The sequence below is a fragment of the Vulpes lagopus genome, chromosome 14 (genome assembly GCF_018345385.1).
Source record: "Vulpes lagopus strain Blue_001 chromosome 14, ASM1834538v1, whole genome shotgun sequence".
NCBI classification, from domain to species: Eukaryota; Metazoa; Chordata; class Mammalia; order Carnivora; family Canidae; genus Vulpes; species Vulpes lagopus.
In genome coordinates, this window is record NC_054837.1 from 28,985,359 (window position 1) to 29,005,934 (window position 20,576).

Genomic DNA, 20,576 nt, shown 5'->3' on the forward strand with positions numbered 1-20,576 from the left:
ACAGCACTTTTCAGAGTAAGCAGGCCACATCTGTGGGTATTCTTTGATCACACGTTTTTTTGCTACGCTCCTGGGAACCTGTTGGACTAATGACTCAGCTGTCACTGAGGAAAACCGTCGAGATTCCAAGCGAGGGCCCCAGATTGTTTTTCCCTTGGTTTCCCTCACTGTATCCTCCCCACCATCCACTTGCTTCTCTTGTCTTTCTTTGCACTGCTAGTGCCAGCGCTCCCACTGCTGGCCTCCTCCCTGCCTGTGGGCATTACACATGCCCACTCTCAGAGGCTGCTCTCCTCTGGACTTTACCTGCTCTCAGGAAGCTGGAAGGACTAGATACCCCCAACTCCTACCCTGGCCCAGGAGCAAAGCCTGTGGCCTCAGCAGCTTCAAACCCTCAGGGGCACAGTCCAAGGCAATGGTCACCACAACAACTAGGACTCCATTTGGGGGAGAGAGGAAGAGATGCAGGAGGAGAAGCACTTTCTTGAACCAGTCATTTCCATTCAGCCATGACTACTTTGGGGAGGTGAAGCCATGAGGGTCTTTGCTTGAGATTAAGTTTTTGCACCAGCCAACAATAACTGAAGGATAGGAAATGTCTCTCAACTATTCACCCCCCCCTCCCCTGCTCCAGTCCCTTCCTTCTGCATCCTCTATTTCTTAGAGAGCATCGCCTTCTGAGAGGGCAGATTCAGGGTCGTCCTTTACTTGTAAGCCACAATTATAAAAAATTACAATAGCTATCACTGACTAATGGCCTACTATTGAGGTCTTTTAGAGACAGCATCTCACAGCAACTCTGCAGGAAAGGCATTATGAGCCCTTTTTACAGAAGAGTAAACTGAGGCTCAGATGTGCCCACAGCCACACAGCTAGTTTGTGGCAAAGCCAGGGTTCAATCCCCAGGTGCGTCTGACCCCAGAGCCCACCCTAGTCATGCATGAGAATTACCCAACAAATGTCAAGAAAGTGTAGACTCCTGGGCCCCTTCACCAAACCTACTAAATCTCAGTGTCCCAGACCAGGCTCAGGAAGCTGTATTTTATTTTTTAGACAAGTTCCCCAGGTAAAGCTAATGCCACTGGCCTGAGGACCGGCTCTCATCAGACCACGATGCCTTTCTGGGAAACTACCTGGGCCCAAGAAGGCAACAATAAAAGGTCTTCATTACCGTCATCCTCCTCCTCCTCTTCCTCAACCTAATTACTCCAGGGGTGACAGGAATTGAGACCAGAGCAGAGAAAGAACAGGAAGTACATGGGGCCTCTTTTTAGTGAATTATGTGCCTCTCCTTCAGGTAAAGGCTGTGTGTCACTCCAAAGGGACCCCACACTTTTCAGGCCTTCCAGATCTAAATGAGCAACTGCAGAGGAAGGGGAAGAGAGACAGAGTAAGTAGAACGAAGGGTAACACACACATCAGGGGTGCGTGTGTGTGTGTGTGTGTGTGTGTGTGTGTCACTTCCTGCTGTGGTTCCTGTGTGCCCCATAATGTCCCTGAAAGGAAGCTGATCCATTAACTGAGAAGGGCTGTCCCATGTCCCCCATCAGGGCACTTATTCATACATAGTTCAGCCTCTGCTCCTATTCTCCAGAAAAACTGCCAATAATTGAAATTCAAGTGGCAACCCGGTTTGGCCCCTAGCGATAATGGATTAAGAATAAGAACAGGATGCATCGACAGGCTCACTTTTCCAGAGGCAGCTGTGGCTCAGTCTCCCACCTCCCTCCCCCCTGGTTTCCTCAATTTCCCTCTTTGTGAAAGAACCAGCAAGCTAGCCTTCTGGCTGGTGAGCAGAAGGTCAACTTGCTAATAAGGCTGAGGTCAGAGGTCGGGCCTCAAATAAGCTCAGTTCCCTTGGCTTGGTTCTAAGGTCACAGACAGGCCCCCCAAATCCTGCCACCTGGTCATAAAAGAAAGCAGCCAGAGTGTAGACAGATCAAAACAAATCTATCACCACTGGTGGAAAGAGCCAATCGGGTGAATGATGACGAATGGTGGTTCAGTAGCATCTTTGATTTGAAAGACGCGGCATCAGAAATGACCTCACGACACCTAATCAGTTCCAGAAAAGGACTTTGTTCTCCAGGAGGCAAGGTAGGAGATCAAAGCATTTCTTGCTCATCATCATTTAGCATTAATTACTTGTTAAGTAACCTGACCCAGACCCAGTACCGCTCCCTACCTCGCATCCTGACAGCCTCAACGAGCACCCTTGATCTTTCAACCCAACCCACATGAAATTGGGAGCAAGCCGACTGCAAACCTGGGAACAGAGAGACCCTGGGCGGCCCAGGCAGTCAGTCGTTCACTTAACTTCTCCTTTTCCTGTTAACTTTTTAACCCCACCAGCCAGGAAATGCTTACATATAACGGCATGCCCCCCCCCCCACCACCACCACATTTCACTGAGTTCCTCAGATCTAGGGATTAAAGCCTCATTATTCACAAGCTGTGTGGCCCAAGGCATACCTGTGTCCCTCTCTGAGTTCCCAGTCTCAACTGCACCCGCAGAGATAACACTATCCACACTTCCCAGCATCGTTGTAAGGATCAAATAAGAGATTAAAAAGACATCTAAAGATTGATGCCTACATTGAGGAGGAGTACTCAGGGGGTTTTGGTTGTACCGGCAATAATTTATTTCTAGAGCTGAGTAGGGGGCCATGGTATACATTATTACATTATTTACATCTTTTTATGGCTCTAAAATAATGTACGGTAAATGCTATGAGTTGAATACTATCCCCCACCTCCCCACACATACCAAATTCTTACATGAAAGCCCTAACCCCCATACACCTCAGAATGTGAGTAGCTGGGGATAAAGTCTTTCAAGAAGTAACGAAGTTAGGGATGCCTGGGTGGTTCAGTGGTTGAGTGTCTGCCTTTGGCTCAGGTCGTGATACCGGGGTCCTGGGATCGAGTCCCACATTAGACTCCCTGCGGGGAGCCTGCTTCTCTTTCTGCCTATGTCTCTGCCTCTCTCTGTATCTCTCATGAATAAATAAATAAAATCTTAAAAGAAAAGAAGAAGTAATGAAGTTAAAATGGGGTCATTAGGGTGGGTCCTGATTCAGCATGACTGGTGTCTTCTAAGAGGAGATTAGAACACAGACACACAGAGGACAAACCATGTGATGATACACAGAGACAACGGCTATCAACAAGCCCAGAAGACAGTCCCCAGAAGAAATAGATCATGCCAACTGACATCTTGTTCTCAGACCTCTGGCCTCCAGAACTATGAGAAAATGAACATCTGTCCTGGAAGCCACACACACAGTTTGTGGTACTTTGTGATGGCAGCCCTTGCAAAATCGGGATAAACTTAAATGAGTTTGAGAAATCCTAAAGCAAGCTGAAAAGAAAAAGACGGTGCTACAATGGCTCTCAGAAAAAAGACAGATGATAAGCACTGGCAAAGATGTAGGTATAAACTGAAACTCTCATACATTGCTGGTAGGAATGTAAAAGGATGCGGCAACCCTGGAAAAGTCAGGCCATTCCTCAAAGAACTAAACACAGGGTTACCACATGATTAGTCAATTCCACTTCTTATGTGCCAACCCAAGAAATGAAAACACGTGTCCATATACATACTTGTGCACAAATGTCACAGCATCATTATTCACAACAGCCAAAAGGTAGGAACAGCCCAAATGTCCATCAGCTAGTGAATGGATAAATGAAGTATGGTATATACACACAGTAGAATATTATTTGGTCATAAAAAGGAATGAAGGGCAGCCCGGGTGGCTCAGTGGTTTAGTGCCACCTTCAGCTCAGGGCATGATCCTGGAGACCCGGGATCAAGTCCCACATTGGGCTTCCTGCATGGGGCCTGCTTCTCTCTCTGCCTGTGTCTCTGCCTCTTTCTCTCTGTGTCTCTCATGAATAAATAAATAAAATCTTTTTTAAAAATCAAAATTAAAAAATTAAAAAAATAAAAATAAAAAGGAATGAAGTACTGACAGATGCTACAATGTGGATGAAGCTTAAAAATACTATACTAAGTGAAAGAAGCCAGTCACAAAAGGTCAGGTATTGGATAATTCCATTTATGTGAAATGTCCAGAACAGGCAAATCCATAGAGATAGAGAGATTAGTGGTTGCTGGGGACTGGCGGAAGGGGAAGATTTAGGGGTTGGGCGGGGGGGGAACTGACACCTGATGGGATTTCTTTCAGAGGGTATGAAAATGTTCTAAAATTAGATTGTAGAATAGTTGCATAACTCTTTGAATATACTGAATATACTAAAAAGTGAGTTGTACACATTAAGTGAGAGAACTTTATGGTAAGCAAATTATATTTGTTTTATTATAAGATGTCAAAAAAAAAAAAAACCCACACTAGTATCCCCAAAGTATTGTGACATAGTGAATGCTCTCCTTTCACCCTTCACCAGCCTAAGGCTCCAGTCTATCCCCCTCTCCAGATTTGATGATACCAGCCATACGACCTTGTGTACAGACCAGTGCTTGTACACCAATCCTCCAGGAAAATCTTAGATAAGGGTTACTCCCCCCAGGAGCCTGCTTTCAATTTCCAGCCCTTGAAGGAAGGAGGCAGAGACTTGATGATTTTTGGTTTGTTTTGTTTTTTAATGACTATAAGCCTCGGGGTACCTCGGTGGCTCAGTGGTTGAGGATCTGCCTTCAGCTCAGAGCATGATCCTAGGGTCCTGGGATCAAGTTCTACATCAAGCTCCCCGCAGGGAGCCTGCTTCTTTCCCTGCCTATTTCTCTGCCTCTCTCTCTGTGTCTCTCATGAATAGATAAATAAAATCTTAAAAAATAATAATAATAATGCCTATAGGCCTCTCCAGTATAAACTGGATGGTTTCAGGCACAGAGCACAGGACACATTGGTAGTAGATTTCCTCCAGAGAAGCACACTTGGACTCCTCCATTAATTCTGAGATTACAGTGGGTAGTGGCAAGTTTGTTTTTTAAAAGCTTGTGTTCTGCAAACCCTGATCTCTCCCTCAGAGCATCTTCCCCTGAGAGGGAAGCAGGCAGTGAGGCAAAGCCACGGTTTCCTCTTCAGGTTCAGAGTAGTCATGGGGCCTGGCTGGGTTGCTGCAAGGTGCTATGTTTGCAAGTACAGTTTGTGGTCTCAGAAATGGCAGTTGTATTTATTGCCCATGTAGGGGAAAGCAAACATTAAAACCCCATATGCTCCTACAGATCGAGATTCAAAAGGTAGGAACTATGAAGGCAAATCCTTTTTTTGTTTCTATCATCACCTAAATTCCTACTAAGCTTCAAAGAGAATCAGAAGTAATAGGGATTCCTTCTCCCCAGCAATTCCACATTTAGGAATATACCCTGAGAAGATAATCAAACAAAGGTGGAAGGAATAACCCAGAACATCAATGTCCAACAGAAATATAAAGTGAGCCACACATGTACATTTACATTTTTTGTAGCCACATTTAAAAAGGCAAAAAGAAAAAGCTGAAATTAATATTCATAATCCATTTTGTCTAACCAATATATCCAAAATACTATCATTTCAACTAGAGTTGCCAGATGTAGCAAATAAAAATACAGTATACCCAGTTAAATTTCAGATGAACAGGGATCCCTGGGTGGCGCAGCGGTTTGGCGCTTGCCTTTGGCCCAGGGCGCGATCCTGGAGACCCGGGATCGAATCCCACATCAGGCTCCCGGTGCATGGAGCCTGCTTCTCCCTCCGCCTGTGTCTCTGCCTCTCTCTCTCTCTCTCTGTGACTATCATAAATAAATAAAAAATTAAAAAAAAAAATTTCAGATGAACAATGAATAATCTTTTTCAGTGTAAATGTATCCCATGTGATATGTGGGCTGTACTTATACTTAAAAGTTTTACTTGTTTACCTGAAATTCAAATTTAAATAGGCATCCTTTTTAAAATCCGACAACCTTAATTTCAACTGCAATCAATACAAAAATAATTAATGAGCGGGATGCATGGGTGGCTCAGTGGTTGAGTGTCTGCCTTTGGCCCAGGGCGTGATCCTGGGGTCCTGGGATAGAGTCCTGCATCAGGCTCCCTGCATGGTGCCTGCTTCCTCCTTTGTCTGTGTCTCTGCCTCTCTCTTTGTGTCTCTCATGAATAAATAAACAAAATTTTTCAAAAAGAATAATTAACAGGCAGCCTGGGGGGCTCAGCGGTTTAGCACCGCCTTCAGTCCAGGGTGTGATCCTGGAGACCAGGGATCGAGTCCCACATCAGGCTCCCCGCATGGAGCCTGCTTCTCCCTCTGCCTGTGTCTCTACCTCTGTGTGTGTGTGTATCTCTCATGAGTAAATAAATAAAATCTTAAAAAAAAAAAAAAAGAATTAACAAGTAAAATTTTACAGTGTTCTTTGCAGTAAGGCTTTGAAACCTGCTGTGTATTTTATACTTCTGGCACATCTCAATTTGGGCTTGCCATATTTCATAGAGCTAGCAGCTACCATTTTGGACAGCACAGATTTAGAATGTTCCTCTAAATGTTTCCCATGACAGAAAAAAAAAATCAGAAAAAACATCCATCAGTGAAGAGGCTGCTTAAGTTAAAACTAACATTTAAAGAGCACTCACTACTGGTCAGTCCTTGTCCTAAGAACTTTGCATGCATTGTTCTATTTTTTCTTTTCATAGTTAACCAGAAACAAATTCAACAATGCATTGTCTCATCTAGTGTCTCATCTAGTGGCTCATCCAGTCACAACATTTGAAGTAGGTGCTACTATAGCCCTATTTTACAGACAAGGAAAAGTAAGGTTCAGGAAGTTTCTATAACTTGCCTAAGAAAGTGGTGAGGCTAAGTGTGGACAAATGGATTGATACATACATGTCCCACCCTAGCATAGACTGTGGAAGAAGACTGGTTTTCTCTGGATAGTGGACTCGAGATGGATACTCGTTAACAGTTTAGTCTCTGCTGTCACATAAACTAGTCATCTTGCCCTCGGCTCTACCAAGAGCCCTCACAATTGATTTGACCTTTGCCAGCCTCAGTTTCCTTATCTGTAAAATGAGAATCGCAAGTGTCTGCCTCACAGGGTTATTGGAGTCTAAGAAAGATGAGGGATGCAGACAACGAGGTAAAGCCACCTGCTCCTGGTAAGTCCTCAGTGATGTTATTATCATTCTCCCCAGGGTCTTTGTACTTTCCTACTTGATTAGACATTTTCATGGTGAGCATCAATCAGTTTTAAAAGAGAAAAAAAGTTAACTTTCAAAAGAAAGGGAACAGCCCTTGACGCACCTGGAGGAAAAAGAGAAGGAGAGAGAAAAGAAAGGAGAGGGAAGAAGGGCTAGAAGTCACCTAAGGACAGGGAAAAGTGAGGCATCACTTGCCCCACAGTTTTCTGAGTGACCACCAGAGGGCACTGCCTGCAGTTTCCACAGATAGGGAAATCGATGCCTTTGAAAAAACAGAAACTTGGAATGGACAAATCACCAAAACCATTCATCTTAATTAGGATGCCTTCTGCCAGGAGTCTTCACTGCAAAGCTGCCAACATTCATCTTACAGAAGATGTGAAAGGCAGTGGGATTGGTATCCCAGCTGCGGGCGATCTGTGTCTTACCTTTGGAGTCTTCTTTGGCCAAGTGACTACAGGGACCCCAGTAATGGCCAGACTGGGGTCGTCATCCGCGTGCTCCTTCAGGACATTCTGTGGCCAAACAAAGGAGCCATATTAGCCCACAGTAGAGGGGAGGTCCCAGAAGGAGGCTAAGACCAAACCTAACCCAATAAAAGACAGAGCCCTCTATAGAGTCAATCACCAAACACAGACTCAGTAGAAATCAAGTCACCGGGGTTCCTCAGAAGCCACAAGACATGCAATATCCTCCTTTCCAAAATTTTTTTTAAAAAGCATATCACACACCTCCTTATGACTACCATGAATATATTGCTCACTGATCATATTTATGGTAACCAAACATTTGCCTAGAGCACCATGGACTCTCATGCATACAATCTCATTCAATCCTTACCAAGTACACTGGGAGTGCGCTGGGTGGTGCACTACAATGCCCTAAGGTACATAAACTCAACTATGTATGCAGAGAAACAAAAACCAAAACCAAACACAAGGTCTTGACACCTGTGAGATCGCTTTTCTTCCATCGGCCAGCAAGCCGTGTTTCTTCTAATCTTGGCATGTAAAGACATGTCATTGTTTATTACAACATGGGCCATAAATACAAGTAGATCCTTCATCTGATTTAACCAAGGATGGAGTCATCTGACCAAATGCTGGCAGAAAAGTGGGCTGTGAGACATATTCCCAGATTGTGTGAGGGTCTTCCACATGGCACACTGTGTTCACATCTTTGTGGGTAGTTTGAAGACTTTTCAAGGGTAATTCTGACTTTACCAGATTTTGTCCTAACGTGGTGGCTCATTTTAGAACTTCATCCAGGTGTTGCTACTCCACTGAGTTGTCCTTTAGAGGTGAGGCAATCAAGGCTCAGAAAGACTCAAAGGACTTGGATCCTGGCCCAGACCAGGAAGATAGAGCCCCTGAACCCCACTCTCTGGCACCAGACTTCCCACCCCATGACCACTTCACACATGGGTTTTTTTTTTTTTTTATTGCATCCACAGTGTGCCATGAAAAAGCATTAAGGGATAGACAGATCTGCCACTGGGCTATCCTGACTTTGACCATTAATTTTTGGATTGCACAAAAACATTCCTGCAGGACCATCTAAAAACAGAAAAAGTTGCACAGTAGAACTTAATAGGAAGAGCAGAAGAGTTCAAAAGAGAAATGTAGGTAAAGATTATTTTAACTTAAAAAAGATTATTTTAACTCACTTTCCCTAATCTATTCACCGGAAATGAATCCAACTTACTTCTTATTTATTCTATTGTCTTAGTTTTCTCATCATCCTGTGGTTGCCACATTTTTCAAAATGTGCCTACTACACCAAATCCACCTGCAGAACTTTCCTCTGCCCATGGGAGGTAGCAAATACGACAGTGATCAAGAGTCAAACTCGGGGCCGTCTGGGTTCAATTCTCAGTCCATATAGCTCTCTTCAAGTCCAGTATCAATGTCACTGATTTATAAATGCTGTTTATAAACGTCTCGGTTCACTGCTATATCCCTCATCTTGCACAATGACTAACCTACACTAAGCCTCAAGTAAATAACTTAAAAAAATAATAAAACCACAAATCCCCAAAGAGGGATTTTCTACAAAATCCTTGACCAGTATTCCTCAAATCTGTTAAAGTAAAAAAACAACAATCAAAAAAGGTCTGAGAAACCATCACAGCCAAGAGGAGCCCTAAGGAGACATGACAAATACACAGAGCTGTCATGGGTTGGGACCCTGAAATAGATATACAACACTTGGTAAAAACTCAGGAAATGTGAATAAACTCTAAACTTTAGTTAGTAGTAATAATGTATCAATGTTAGATTAATTGTAACCAATCTACTCCACTAATATACCATGTTAATCCTAGAGTAAACTGGGGCAGGGTGGGGGGTGGATAAGTGGAAACTCTCTGTAGTATCTGAATTTTCCTGTCCATCTAACACCATTCTGAAACGTAAAGTCCTATCATAAGAAGCAATTTTTTTTAAGTAGGCTCAAGCATGGAACCCAACGTGGGACTTGAACTCACGACCCCAAGATCAAGACCTGAGTGGAGATCAAGAGTCAGACATTCAACCGACTGAGCCACTCAGGTGCCCCCTAAAATGTCAATCAGACAGTAGTAACAGCTGCCATAAAGGACAATGGGATTATTAGGCTGCCAATTTTTCTAACATGGATGTAGTGTGTTTAACAAGAAATAACAATATAAGGGAACCAAGAATATAAGCATGATTCAGCTCCAGTGTGGACCTCACATGGGGCATGAAAGATGCTATCGAATGTTTGGGGCAGTGGGAAGGATCTATGCCTGGGGGGAGGAGTGTTTCATCACTGACATTGTTTAGAACTGCCAATTCCCAGTGAGGATAAAAAGCAGATGAATTTATCAGTTTTGGTTTTGAATTAAATAGACAGGGGCATTGCACCCATTAGTACATGCACCCAAGTGAGCCATCCCACTTGGTCCACCACACAAGGTAGGTGGGACTGGCTAGGTGAGAAGTTAAGTGGAACCATCAGGAGGCAGACACCACATATGTTGTCAAATGAATATATGAAAGTAGGATGTAGTGAGTGCTTGCTCTGTGCTGGGCACCATGATAAAAACGCCATATCTACTATCTCATCCAACCCCCTTGACCACACTGTGAGATGGACCACCATCATTTCCAGATGAGAATACTGGGGCCTGGGGCGTGCGAGAACAGTCCAAGACCACTCAGCCGGTAGAGGGTGGAGACCCCGCCATTTCACAATCTGTGCTCTAACTCTGGTCTTACTCAACCTTAACCTTCAAGAAGAGAGGGGGCCACGTTCCTAGCAACATGACTCACAACAGCCAAATGACACTTGAAAACAACCTAAGCGTCCATCAGTGTGGATGGATGGATAAATAATATGTGGTCTATCCACACAAGAGAATATTACTCTGCCCGAAAAAGGAAGGAAATCGTGACACATACTGTAATGTGGATGGACTGGAGGACATTCTGTTGAGTGAAATAAGCCAGACACAAAAGGCCAAATAGTGCATGATTCCACTTATAGGAGGTGCCTAATGTAGTCAGAGTCATAGAAGCATAAAACAGAGTAGTGGCTGCCAGTGGCTGAGGGAGGGAGAAGCAGGGAGTTGCTTAATGCATGGTGGTGATGGCTGCACAACAGGGTGAATATACTTAATGCCACTGAACTCAGGCAGCCCTGGTGGCTCAGCGGTTTAGCGCCGCCTTCAGTCCAGGGCCTGATCCTGGGGACCCGGGATCGAGTCCCACGTCAGGCTCCCTGAATGGAGCCTGCTTCTCCCTCTGCTTGTGTCTCTGCCTCTCTCTCTCTCTCTCTCCTCTTTGTGTGTCTCTCATGAATAAATAAAATAAAATCTTTTAAAAAAAATGCCACTGAACTAGACACTTAAAAATGGTTAAAATAATAAATTATATGTTATGTATAATTGGCTACCATTTAAAAAAATTTTGTGTGTGTTTTATTTTTATTTAAGTAATCTCTACACCCAACATGGGACTATAACTCATGACCCTGAAATCAAGAGTCACAGGCTCTTCCAACTGAGCCAGCCAGGTGCCCTGCCCTTACCACAATTTTTTAAAAAGGGAGGAGAGAATGGAGCAAAGCAGTCTCTTTCTAAGGAATGGACTCAGAAGTTCTAAAAATTACCCACAGGAGACCTAACATCTCACTAGTTAAGCCATCTCACATAGTTATGCCTTTGACAACACTGATTCTAGAGTCTGAAGACCTGGGTTCAAGTTTTACAACTTGCAGACTATATGACCTTGAGGAAGCCACAGCTTAGAACAGTGACATCACTAACCTTGACTTTACTCCATGAAGTGAGATGTGATTTTACTACCATTCTTTGGAGCATTTATTGGGTGCTTGCTCTGAACTAATTCCCTCTGTGGGATAGAGCTGATTCCCTCCCTTCACAAAAGCAGAAACTGAAGTGCAGAGGGGTTATTTGATTTGCCCAAGGTCACACATCTGGGTCTGGGAGGTGATAGATCCTGACACTGACCAGATCCATCTAACTATAAGCCCAGTTAGTAACACGGGGTGATAAAGCCTCAGTATACCATTCCAGCAACCTCTGGAGCTGATCTATACTCCATTATTAAAAAAATACAACACCTAGGAGACAATCTGGGCTCACATTCACCATTCAATTAACAAATACATAAGTGAGTCATCCTCGCCTATGCCTCGCAAGACAGAGAACTAATTCAGCCACTAACTCTACAAAGCATTTTTCAAAGTTTGCCCCAATCACAAAAGGGAAGACCCACGTGTGCCCAATGTGGGCTTGAATAAGCATAAAATTTTGTTGACATTTCATGGTTCTTAATAATCCACATGAATTTCACACCCTCTTCTACAATACATCAGGGTTTTGTTGTTGTTGTTGTTGTTGTTGTTGTTTTAAAGATTCTAGGGACGCCTGGGTGGCTCAGTGGCTGAGCGCCTGCCTTCGGCCCAGGGCGTGATCCTGGAGACCTGGGATCAAGTCCCACATCAGGCTCTCTGCATGGAGCCTGCTTCTCCCTCTGCCTGTGTCTCTGCCTCTCTCTCTCTTTCTCTCTCTATGTCTCTCATGAATAAATAAATAAAATTAAAAAAGAAAAAGATTCTATTCATCTAATTACGAGAGACACACAGAGACGCAGGCAGAGACACAAGCAGGCTTCATGCAGGGAGCCTGATGTGGGACTGGATCCCAGGTCTCCAGGATCACGCCCTGGGCCGAAGGCAGGCGCTCAGCCACTGAGCCACCCAGGCATGCAGGCCTAGTTTAAAAAGGGCAAATGCAGGACACCTGGGCAGCTCAGTCAGTTAAGTGTCTGCCTTTGGCTCAGGTCATGATCTTGAGGTCCTGGGATCAAGCCCTGCTTCAGGCTCCCTGCTCAGTGGGGAGCCTGCTTCTCCCTCTCCTTCTGCTGCTCCCTCTGCTTGTACTCTCATGGTGTCTTTCAAAGAAAGAAAGAAAATATCTTAGAAAACAAATAAATAAAGGTAGCAAATGCTGCCTTCCAACCTACTAACCTTTTGTGGGAATGAAAGCTCCACCTAATCTCTGATTTTTCAGAAGAAATCAAAGATCCAGAGTTTTACTTTAAATTGCTTAAATATTCGCAACTGGTTGAAAAAATTCAAAAGCCAAAACCAAAACCAAACGAACCAACCAACCAAACAAACAAACAAAAAACAAAATGAAAATGAAAAAATGTGAGCCAAACAAACAGTATCTGTGGGCCAGTCTGGGTTACAGGCTACCAATATACAAGCGCTTCTCTGTGTAAGACTGAAAATAATGTCCACTCGCCTTGGTCTTCCTGGAGTTTCTGAACTGTCTCAAGATTTCCTGTCATTTCAATATCAGAGCTGGAGTCCATAACTCACAAGCAAGGTGAGGTCTCTGTGGAGGAATGTAGTTACAAAAAGCTATTTCTGAAGGTGTAAGTGTTGTGAATAATAAATATATTATTAATGATAAATAATAATTAAAAATTAATAGAGGGGTGCTTGGGTGGCTCAGTTGGCTAAGAGTCCAACTCTTGATCTCAGCTCAGTTCTTCTTGATCAGGTCATGAGTTTAAGCCCCGCATTGGGCTCCATGCCCAGCTTCCTTTTCACTTAAAAAAAGTCATTAAATAAATAAATAAAATAATAATAATTAATAAATACCTCCCCAAGTACTCTGGAGTGGGCATCTCACACACACAATCCCCGCAGGCAGCAAATCCCCTCAATGGCCCGTGGTGGCCACCAGGAGGCGCTTACGGTTCTGTCGCACGGGGAAGTATTTGCCTTTTTTGACATGCTACAAGAAGAGATTATTCTAATTGGAGATTGTCTCTCTGAGAAATAAATTGTGCTGAAGAGAATCATGTCACTGGCATCCCTAGGCTCCGCCAGAATTCATACACTCCCTGGGACTCCTGGAAGCAGAGACTAGGAAACCAGGTGCCAGGACCGGCCCAGGGCCCTCTGCATTATATCCTATAAACCTCTTGCGTAGGAGAGCCCAGGGCAGGCTTTCTAAAAGAGAAAGATTGAGGCTACCAGGCCCTTTCTGTTGAAAACTGCCTTGCTTTTGACCCAACAAGATAACCACAGACGACGGATGTGCTGGGCCTCTGCTCCCTCTTATGTCAACTCTCTCTGTGGACTTAATTAGCTAAATGGATTCAGGGGCCACTGCTCCTTAGGATGGGGTGTTAATAATAATTAATGATAATAAAAAAGAGGCAGGCATCAGGAAAGAATCACTAACCACCAACCAAACCAACGGATAAAGGAAGAGTAACAAGGCACAGAGCAGCTCATGCTGCTCTTCTGGGAAGCCCAGTAGACTGAGGGGTCCTCCCCATACCACAGGTAACTGGGTGTCATGCACTCTGGAACGCCCAAGATCCTTGCCTCCGCCCCAGCCAACCATCCCATGCCCGCCTGTAAACACTTATCTGTATGGGGTTGGACTAGATCTCTCAAGTGGGTATGTTCAAATCCTAATCCCTGGTGCCTATGAATATGACCTTACTTGGAAAAAGGTTCTTTGCAGATGTAATTAGTGGCGAATATCAGATGAAATTATCCTGGATTTAGGGTACAAAGTGACTGGTATCTTTTTTTTTTTTTTTAAGATGCATTTATCTATTGGACATAGAAAGCACACACACGCTTGCACAGGAGAGGGGGCGCAGGGGAGGAGGGGGAGGAAGGGAGTCCCAAGCAGATTCCAAACTCAGCATGGAGTCCGAGGCAGGGTTCAATCTCATGACCCTGAGATCATGACCTGAGCCAAAACCAAGAGGCTGATGCTTAACCGAATATGCCACCCAGATGCCCCATGACGGGTGTCTTTGTAAGAGAAGGAAGAGGGGGATTTGAACAGAGGCAGTAAGGAAGAAGGCATGAGAAGACAAGAGACAGACCAGTGACATAGCCACAAGCCAAGAAACACCAGGAATCACCAGAAGCTGGAAGAACAAGAAAGAATTTCCCCCAGAAGCCTTCCCAGAGTGTAGACCAGACTGTAAGAGAGTAAATTTCTGTTGTTTCAAGCTCCCAAGTTTGTAGTCATTTGTCACAGTGGCCACAGGCAGCTAACACCCTGCCCCTGTCATAGTGCACTGTGGTTACAAGTCTATTAGCTACATAACTTGGCAAGTCACAACACCTGAGTCTCAGTTTCTCCATCTGAGAAATGGGATGATAACAGTCCCCACCTTGCCAGGTTGTGCTGAGGATCATAATGCATGGAAGGAAAAAAAAAAACTGCATGGAAGGCACTTGGTACATGGTAAATGCTCAACAACTGTTGGCTCATCTCTTTTGGCTGATGTTATTTTTCCTACTGGAATACACACTGCCCTGTCCTCTGTTTGCAGAATTCAACCACTTAAGAAGTTCTAAGCACAGAGAAATTTAAAAGTTTATTTAGTTGGAAGGGCAATCTAAAAGCTGACTTAGCAGGTGCCTGGATGGCTCAGTCGGTTAAGCATCTGCCTTCAGCTCAGGTGATGATGTCTGGGTTCTGGGATCAAGCCCCCCATCGGGCTCCCTGCTCAGCCAGAGAGTCTGCTTCTCCCTCTCACTCTGCTGCTCTCCCTGCTCGTGCTCTCTCTCAAATAAAAAAAAATTAAAAAAAAAAAACAACATTTTTTTAAAGCTGACTTACGGACCCCTGGGTGGCTCAGCGGTTGAGTGTCTGCCTTTGGCTCAGGGCCTGATCCTGGCTTCCCAGAATCGAGCCCTGCATTGGGCTCCTTGCATAGAGCCTGCTTCTCCTCCCTCTGCCTGTGTCTCTGCCTCTGTGTGTGTGTGTGTGTCTCTCATGAATAAATAAATAAAATCTTTAAAAATAAATAAAAAATAAAAAGCTGATTTAGCTACATAAGGAGAAAGGATAATAATGTGATTCAGGAGCCCACCAGTTAATTGTAGGCAAAAATAAAGTCCCAAGTGACACAGATAAACCTACCCATTTTTCAGGTCTAGGGTTTGCCCTAGATGTCTGGAACTCAGATATCTCGCTCTTGCTGTTCTCCTTCGTTCCCTGAGGTGGTACAGGCAGAGAAGTAGGAGTATGCGTGGTTTGCTTTGTCATCACAGTGGGAGCTCCTTAGGTGAGAGACCTGTCTCATTCATCATTGTATCAACCCTCCATCCCCACACTGCCCAACAAAAATACCAAACACAGGGCTCAGTATTACACACAGGCCCCAGCAGGAGAGCCTGAGCAACCCAGCCTGGCTGAAACTGATCTGCCATTCTCTGCTCTGGGTCATCTTTTGGGTGGGAGCAAGCCCCTGAGGCTGCAGACCCTTCACTGGCTTCCTGCTTCTTGGCTCCCCTGAAGCAGTTATGAGAGTGGGGGTGGGGTAGGGGATGATGGTGATTAATTAAAAAGCCAGCAGTGCCAGGAGTCTGAGCCCTACACTTTACTGTTTTGCAAAACAGCAAGGTGGGGCTGCTCAAACAAGCAGGTGTATTCTAGGATCAAGACTGATGTCCCCAAGACAGTAAAGCTGTACACACTTTCCATGGTCATGGGTTTCACAGACTCTCACACTTAACCCTAAATGGGCCTGTTTTCATTCCAAGCTGTCTGAAATAATATTAATAATAAGCTCTACTAAAGTCCTTGTGCTAAACAAGGCTTTATGCATGTTGCCTCGCTGAATTTGATGAGGCACGTGTTCTTTCTCTATTTTATCATGTTTTCCAAGAGCATTTGGCTGGCTAACGGATGGCACATGGGATTTAGCCTGACTCCAGAAACTTTGGTCTTAAGAGATAATACCTGTTTGGATAATGTACCCTTCATTTAGGATTATTTTCTTTCCTCTTACATTTGTGTTTTGATGAAAGAACAATACAACTGGTTTCTTTCTTAAATATCAAATATATAAAAAAAAATATATCAAATATATATATATATATATATATATATATATATATATATATATATATAAAACACCTGAAAACAATGGCCCCTCACTGGCTCTTCCACCCCCTAATTCCAGAGAGTCCCACAATTCCATGTAGTAAAAAAGGTGGCTATCTGCAGCAAGCTGACATTTTCATACCAAACTTACACTCTGGCAGCTAGGGGGGCAAGGCATTGTGGGAAGAGAGCCTGGCATTATTTTCATTAACAATGACCCCTACAGAATCACCTTGCAGGTATCTGACAAACACTCTTCTACAGCCAACCTTAGTGGTGACTACCCACTTAGGCCCAAACCCTCACAACCATGCCATGCATTTTTAAGTCATCTACAATCGATTTGAGGAGTAGATCTGCCCCCAATAGCCGCACACCTTCCTTTTCTTCCATTGGGAAATCACAGCTCTCCCTGAGTTCTAGTAGAAAGTACAGATTCTTCTAGAAGGAATAGTAAGAAGAGCAACTCCCATCTTACTGTTGCCAACCCAAGATGGAAGAGAAAAAAGACGATAATGCATTGGGTTGAATAGGGTGCCCCTTTGTTAAAATCCATCTGCAAAACCTCATATGACCTTTTTGGGAAATGGGGTCTTTGCAGATATAATCATGTTAAGAACAGGTCATAGTGGATTAGGGTGGGCCCTAATCCAATGATAGTGTCCTTGTAAGAGAAGACACACAGCAAAGATGAACACTTGCATGAACTCAGAGATGGAAGTGATGTAGCTACAAGCCAAGGAATGCCAAAGACTGCTGGCAACAATGAGAAGCTGGAGAAGACAAGAAAGGATCCTTCCTCCCCTAGAGCCTTCAGAGCAAGCATAGCCTTGATTTCAGACTCCCAGTCTCCAGAACCGTGAGAAAATAAGTTTCTGATGTTTTAGGCCAGTCTGTGGCTCTATTATGGCAGCCCTGAGAAACTTATATGGATGGTGATCATTAACCTGTAAGAGGTATGGGGGAGCAGCCAAAGCCAGTCTGGCTCTCCTTTGACTGTGTACCTAAGAATACCTAATTTTTCTCCAAGAGTTTACCAGGAGTGCTAGGTGTTCATTACCTCACTGCCCCTCAAAATAATCTGACGACACAGATCCCCGTTATTTTCCCCATTTTACAGTGAAGACACTCAGGTGTCGATTGGTTAATCACTTCAGAATGGCCAAGGGACTGTCGAATCTGGTCCCCAGAAAGATAAAGCACAGCCAGTCCAATACCCTTGTTTTACCTGCAGATAAACAGAAAGGTGGAGTGCTTGACTACACAGCAAGCAGCAAAGAACAGAAGCCGAAATTAAACTCAAGGGTCTCATGTCCTGATTTTATTCTTCCCATTAGGTACAGGCCAATATCCTGCATCTCGAACACAAGTGTCTCGAAAGAAGGAAGTCACTGGAGGTATCTCAGTGCCAAATCCCACAGGGTTTCATAAAGGCAGGGAAAGGAAATGGCTTTCTTTTTTTAAAGATTTTATTTCTGGAAGCCTGGGTGGCTCAGTCAGTTATGCATCCTCCCTTGGCTCAGCTCACGATCCCAGGATCCTGAGATCAAGCCCTGAATTGGACTCCCTGCTCAGCAGGAAGTCTGAATCTCCCTCTGCCCTTCCCCCTGTTCGTGATCTCTCCCTCCCTCTCTCTCTCTCTCTCTCAGATAAAGTAAATAAAATCTTTATCTTTAAAGATTTTATTTATTTATTTGAGGAGGGAGGGACAGAGAGAGAGAGAGAGAGAATCCGAAGCAGACTCCATGCTGAGCATGGAGCTGGATGTGGGCCTCAACCTCTCGACCCTGAGATCATAAGCTGAGCCAAAAATCCAGAGTCAGACACCTAACTGACTGAGCCACCCAGGTGCCCCAGAAATAATTTTCTTAGATTTTTACAAGATCCTGGAATCTTGCTTCTCTTTACAAAATAAATTAAGTAGGGTGGTCATTTTAGTTTGAATCTAAAGCCAGACCCCTCAAGGCAAGTTCTCAAGGTACAAATGAGCTCTCTCAGACCTGCCAAAACCACAGGGTCATAGGAAGGACAAACTCAACTTTCAAAAGTTCTGCCCACAAAAAGAGGAGGCTAGACTTACAGGAAGACACAAAAAAGAAAGCTTGAAGGGACAGAAGCAAGTTGTAAAACAGTATGCTCTAATTTTTAACAAATTATGAATACCTGGGGATGAGAGGAAAGCTCCAAAAGTATGTTCAGCAGATGAGTAACAGGGTTACCTCCAGGGCTGGGAAAGTGGGGAGGGGGACATTTTCTAGCCTCTAGCCTCTAACGCTTAATTTTTCTTACATAGATCATGTAACACTGTAATACTTGAAACTTTTACAGAAAAGAAATATCCAGAGTGAGTAAACCTATAAAGATAGAAAGCAGGGCAGCCCGGGTGGCTCAGCAGTTTAGCGCCGCCTTCAGCCCAGAGCATGATCCTGGAGACCCGGGATCAAGTCCCACATCGGGCTCCCTGCATGGAGCCTGCTTCTCCCTCTGCCTGTGTCTCTGCCTCTCTCTCTCTCTCTCTCTCTGTGTCTCTCATGAATAAATAAAATCTTAAAAAAAAAAAAGATAGAAAGCAGACGGGGGTGGGAGGAGGGAGGTAAGGAGGACGGGAATGGTCCTCCACTAGTGGTCACCTAGTGGAGACAGGGTTCTGTCCAGGGTGATGAAAATGTTCTGAACCACACAGAGGTGGGGGCTGTACAATACCGTGAATGTACTTAAGTCACTAAACTGGGTACTTTAAGGTTGGGGTGCCTGGCTGGCTCAGTTAGGAAAGTGCATGACTCTTGATCTCAGGGTTGTGAATTTGAGCCCCATACTGGATGTAGAGATTACCTAAAAATAAAAAAAAATGTTAAAAACATTTTTTAGGGATCCCTGGGTGGCACAGCGGTTTGGCGCCTGCCTTTGGCCCAGGGCGCGATCCTGGAGACCCGGAATCGAATCCCACATCGGGCTCCCGGTGCATGGAGCCTGCTTCTCCCTCTGCCTGTGTCTCTGCCTCTCTCTCTCTCTGTGACTATCATACATAAATAAATAAAAATTAAAAAAAAAACCCTTTTAAAAAAACATTTTTTAGTTAAATAAAATGGTTGAGATGGCACATTCTTGAAGATTCTTGAAGATTCTAAAGTGGTGATCTAGTAAATTTAAAAAAAGAATTTTAGGGGGACGCCTGGGTGGCTCAGTGTTGGGTGCCCGCCTTCAGCCCAGGGCGTGAATCTGGAGACCCGGGATTGAGTCCCACATCGGGCTCCCTGCATGGAGCCTGCTTCTCTCTCTGCCTCTGCCTCTGTCTCTGCCTCTCTCTCTCTCTCTCTCTCTCTCTCTCTCTGTGTGTCTCTCATGAATAAATAAATAAATATTACAAAAAAAATTTTTAAGACAAAATGGTGTTATGTGCATTTGTTTTTTAATTTTTAAAATTTATTTTTAAATTTTTTAAAATATATTTTATTTTAATTTTTAAAAATATATTACAAATGAAAGAAAAATGGTTTTTTTTTAATTCTAGTATATTTTTTTCATTTTATTTATTTATTTGAGAGAGAGAGAGAGAGAGAGAGAGACAGCACAAATGCAGGGGGAGCAGCAGCAGAGGGAAGGGAGAAGCCAGCTCCCCAGAGCAGGGAGCCCAATGTGGGGCTCGATCTCAGGACCCCTGGATCATGACCTAGCCAAAGGCAGATGTCCAACCAACTGAGCCACCCAGGCATCCCTAGTGTATTTTTTAATGGAATTTATTTATTTGTCAGAGAGCAAGAGAGCACAAGCAGGGGAAGCAGCAGGCAGAGGGAGAGGGAGCAGCAAGCTCCCTGCTGAGTAGAGAGCCCGATGTGAGACTCAATCCAAGGACCTCAGGATCATGACCTGAGCCGAAGGCAGATACTTAACCAATTGAGCCACCCAGGTGCCCCAAAAATGGGTTTCTGATAAAAGCCCAAACCTACCTCTCCGGAGACTGAGTTGTTTAGGGGACTGTCTCCAATCTCAGGGGTTCCCAATACCATGAACCATCC

At 44.2% G+C, this 20,576-nt stretch overlaps 1 protein-coding gene across 12 annotated transcripts in view; it reads right to left on the minus strand.

Moving 5' to 3' along the window:
* Positions 1-20,576, minus strand: part of KDM2B (lysine demethylase 2B) — a 124,172-nt gene that overhangs the window by 38,929 nt on the left and 64,667 nt on the right. For all 12 annotated transcript variants that reach the window (XM_041728627.1, XM_041728625.1, XM_041728626.1 and 9 more), the window contains one exon: positions 7,568-7,654. In XM_041728627.1, the coding sequence (XP_041584561.1) occupies positions 7,568-7,654 (87 nt within the window). The remainder of the gene's footprint in view (positions 1-7,567; positions 7,655-20,576) is intronic.